This window comes from Odocoileus virginianus, chromosome 10, assembly GCF_023699985.2.
Source record: "Odocoileus virginianus isolate 20LAN1187 ecotype Illinois chromosome 10, Ovbor_1.2, whole genome shotgun sequence".
Taxonomy (NCBI): domain Eukaryota; kingdom Metazoa; phylum Chordata; class Mammalia; order Artiodactyla; family Cervidae; genus Odocoileus; species Odocoileus virginianus.
In genome coordinates, this window is record NC_069683.1 from 2,946,748 (window position 1) to 2,950,366 (window position 3,619).

The 3,619-nt window shown below is 64.2% G+C and overlaps 1 protein-coding gene across 1 annotated transcript; it reads left to right on the forward strand.

Annotated features, from left to right (window-relative positions):
* Nucleotides 1–257: 257 nt before the first annotated feature.
* On the forward strand, nucleotides 258–2,682 carry APLNR (apelin receptor). Its single transcript, XM_020871294.2, has one exon. It carries the CDS (start codon nucleotides 739–741, stop codon nucleotides 1,939–1,941), a length of 1,203 nt encoding a protein of 400 aa, XP_020726953.2. The 5' UTR covers nucleotides 258–738; the 3' UTR covers nucleotides 1,942–2,682.
* The last annotated feature ends 937 nt before the right edge of the window (nucleotides 2,683–3,619 follow it).

A 3,619-nucleotide genomic window follows, 5' to 3' on the forward strand; every position in this document is an offset into this window, starting at 1 on the left:
GGGATGTCTGGTCTGGGCGGGGGCGGGGAGGGCAGGAGGGGAGCGGGGAAGAGGGACCTGAGGGGCTGGACCGGCTTGCCAGGTGGGCCTGCCAGATGCTCGGACCATCCTGCGAAATCTCACACCCTCCTGCCCCCTACCCTCCCAGCTCCAGCTCAGGCTGGCTTTCAATCTGCATAATTTGCCCCATTTAGAGGGGCTGGGAGAGGGTGAGAACGGGGGAGGGGGGGTTTGGGAGCAGAGGCCTGATGAGAGGTTCTGCAAACACCCAGAGGAATCCAGAGAGAGAGGGAGAGAGAGACAGAGGCTGGGTCAGGCGCAGAGCAGGCTGCAAACCACAGATAACATCCTGCCCAGCACGGCAGGGGTCAATTTGGTCCACTTGCCCAGTGACAAGAAAAGAAAAAAAAAAAGTGGGCTGTAACTTCAGGATCCTAAGACTCAGAAGTGAGGGGCTGGTCTGGAGGTGGGAGGAGGGAGAAACAGCCAAGGAGGAGACAGTGGCTCAGGAGGGCGCGAGGAAGCGTCTGAGCAGAGGCTGGGGCCGCTGGAGGGAAGCCTGCAGGAGCCAGGCCTCCTCCTCCCGGGTCCTGGGAGCTGCTGCCGCCGCCGCGAGAAGCGCTGGACACCTCCGGCCCTGCCGGCTCGCCTCCCCGAGGCTGCCAGCCGGAGCTCAGGGTGCTTGGCTGAGCCCGGTACCCCGGGGGGGGACCCCGGCTGACCTCTGCGCGCCGCAGCATGGAAGACGGTGGCGAGTACGACGGCTACTATGGGGCGGACAACCAGTCTGAGTGTGAGTACGCCGACTGGCCGCCCTCCGGCGCCCTCATCCCCGCCATCTACATGGTGGTCTTCGTCCTGGGCACGGCGGGCAACGGCCTGGTGCTCTGGACCGTCTTCCGCAGCGGCCGCGACCGGCGGCGGGCGGCCGACGTCTTCATCGCCAGCCTGGCGGTGGCCGACCTCACCTTCGTGGTGACCCTGCCGCTCTGGGCCACCTACACCTACCGGGACTACGACTGGCCCTTCGGGGCCTTCGCCTGCAAGGTCAGCAGCTATCTCATCTTCGTCAACATGTACGCCAGCGTCTTCTGCCTCACCGGCCTCAGCCTGGACCGCTACCTGGCCATCGTGAGGCCGGTGGCCAACGCGCGGCTGCGGCCGCGGGTCGGCGGCGCCCTGGCCACGGGCGGCCTGTGGGCGCTGGCCGGCCTGCTGGCCCTGCCCGTTCTGGTCTTCCGCGCCACGGGCGCCGTGCTGCAGGCGGAGAACGCCACCAGGGTGCAGTGCTACATGGACTACTCGCTGGTGGCCGGCCCCGACGCCGAGTGGGCCTGGGAGGTGGGCCTGGGCGTCTCGTCCACCGCGCTGGGCTTCGCGGGGCCCTTCGCCGTCATGCTGACCTGCTACTTCTGCATCGGCCGCACGGTGGCCGGCCACTTCGGCAAGGAGCGCGCGCGGGGCCTGCGCAAGCGCCGGCGGCTGCTGGCCATCATCGCCGTGCTGGTGCTGACCTTCGCGCTGTGCTGGCTGCCCTACCACCTGGTCAAGACGCTCTACGTGCTGGGCAGCCTGCTGCGCTGGCCCTGCGCCTTCGACCTCTTCCTCATGAACGTCTTCCCCTACTGCACCTGCATCAGCTACGTCAACAGCTGCCTCAACCCCTTCCTCTACGCCTTCTTCGACCCCCGCTTCCGCCAGGCCTGCGCCTCGGTGCTCTGCTGGGGCCGCCGGGGCTGCGGCGGCGGCTGGCGCGCGGGCGGCGGCGGCGGCGGCGGCGGCGGCCGGGGCGGCGGCGGCGGGGACAAGTCGGCCAGCTCCTCCTCCTCGGCGTCGTCGGGGCAGAGCCAGGGCCCCGGGCCGGGCGGCGCGGGGAAGGGCGGGGAGCCGACGCCGGAGAAGTCCATCCCCTACAGCCAGGAGACCCTCGTGGTGGACTAGGGCCGGGGTGCCCCCTTGCTGTCGAGGGGGCGGGAGCCCCTTCTCTCGTGCACTCCACTCCTCTCTCCTCCCCGCGTCGGTCTAGTCCTGCTTTCCCCGGGGGAAGTGCTTCTTCAGAGGTTTGTGGTTTTAGAGGGAAAGAGATGGAAGCCCGCAGCCCCCGCGCTCCGCCACTCAGTCTCCGCGAGACTGACCTTGCCCGGCTCTGAAATCCTCCCAGCCTCAGTTTCTCTCCATGCGGATAAAACGGAGAAACTGAAATGATGTGAGCCCCGGCTCCATCAGAGTTCATTCCATCCCCCCCTCCCCGCCCCTTGAAACTGAAGTGTTGTGCCTCCCGGCTCCATCAAAGTTCCTTTCCCCCCAGCGTCTTCCTGGATCTCCAGCTTCCCCCACCGTTTCCTTTTGGTTTTCGCCCCCTTTTCCCCCTTTTCCTCCTTCTGTTCTCCTCCCCGCCCCCACCAAGTGCAATTTCTCCCCCGAATCCTTACCTTTTGGCTCCCACATCCTCCCCCACGGCTCCCCCCTCTGTCCCTCCCTTTTTACTCCTTGTTCTGAAGGGGCCCTAAGGGTTAAGGCGTCTGAAGCTTGCAGACACACTGCCCGGTTCAAGCTCTTTGTCCCTGAGGCCCCGGGAGGGAATGGACCTGGCTGAGAATGGCTGTATGTCAGCAAAGTTGAGGCTCCTGACTCTGCAGCTGTGAGCTCCAGAGCTTTCACTCCAACTTGGATGGGTTCACGAGTATCGAGCGATGCGTGAAGGGGCCGTCCCTTCTTGCAGCCCACCGACTAGACACGCTTTCTACATGTGTCCTTAGCCCCTTTTATTCATCCTCTCTTTTTCCGCAGGGACGGGAAAGCAGTGGGGTTGGTGCAGCAGCAGCCTTCTTGGTTTCACGGTATGAGCTGGGAGTTGGGAAGGGGAAAGGAGAAAGATGGGGCATCTGCGTTTGGTCTAAAGGCTGCTCCGGCCCCCTCCCCAAATCCTCATCTCTCCAACCTCCTCCAGACCTGTGAGCAGCCAACCTCTCCCTGTCTCTCCATCCGACATCCCCAGGACATTCTTCTTGGGCTCTGGCCTGAGTGGCTGCCAAGGGTCCCTTTGATGGGGGGGGGGGGGGGGGACGCCTGCTTTGTGTGTGTGCGCGTGTGTAAACAAGGATGGGCGTAACCTGAAGAGCTGGGTGCCTGGGTCACTTGTCCCTTGGATGAACACCCCCTGCTCTGCACATCTCTGCTCTTCACACAATATCCTTGAGGGAAGAAGGGACATCGGAGGCAATTTAGAATGAGTCCACCCCCACTGGTTTGGGGGGCTCTGACGGCTGGTCCGCGCGTTAAGAGAGAAGTGTGAGTGTGCACCCAGGCTCCCTGTAGGGAATCACTCCTCAAGGCAGCTGGCGTGCAAAGCTTAAAGAAGTCCTGGACCCTGGGTCCCTCTGCCGCAGTCCCTGGTTCCAAGGGGGAGATGGGAGAGAGCTTCAGAGGTTCCCTTGACTCCTTTCCCACGCCTGCCAACCTTGTTTTGAATTTATAAGCATTTTCTTCAGCACCCTTTGTTTTTCCAGGGTCAGTGGCCCTCTTCCTGGTGGGGGTGGGGGGCGGTGGCTGCCTGGGGTGGAAAGCCCTGGGTGGGTTTTTCCTGACCTCCCCATCAGGGTGGGACCCCCGTGGCTCC

Bases quoted from the DNA above. Each gene is read 5' to 3' on its own strand.
- APLNR (XM_020871294.2), top strand. From the start codon at position 739: ATGGAAGACGGTGGCGAGTACGACGGCTACTATGGGGCGGACAACCAG.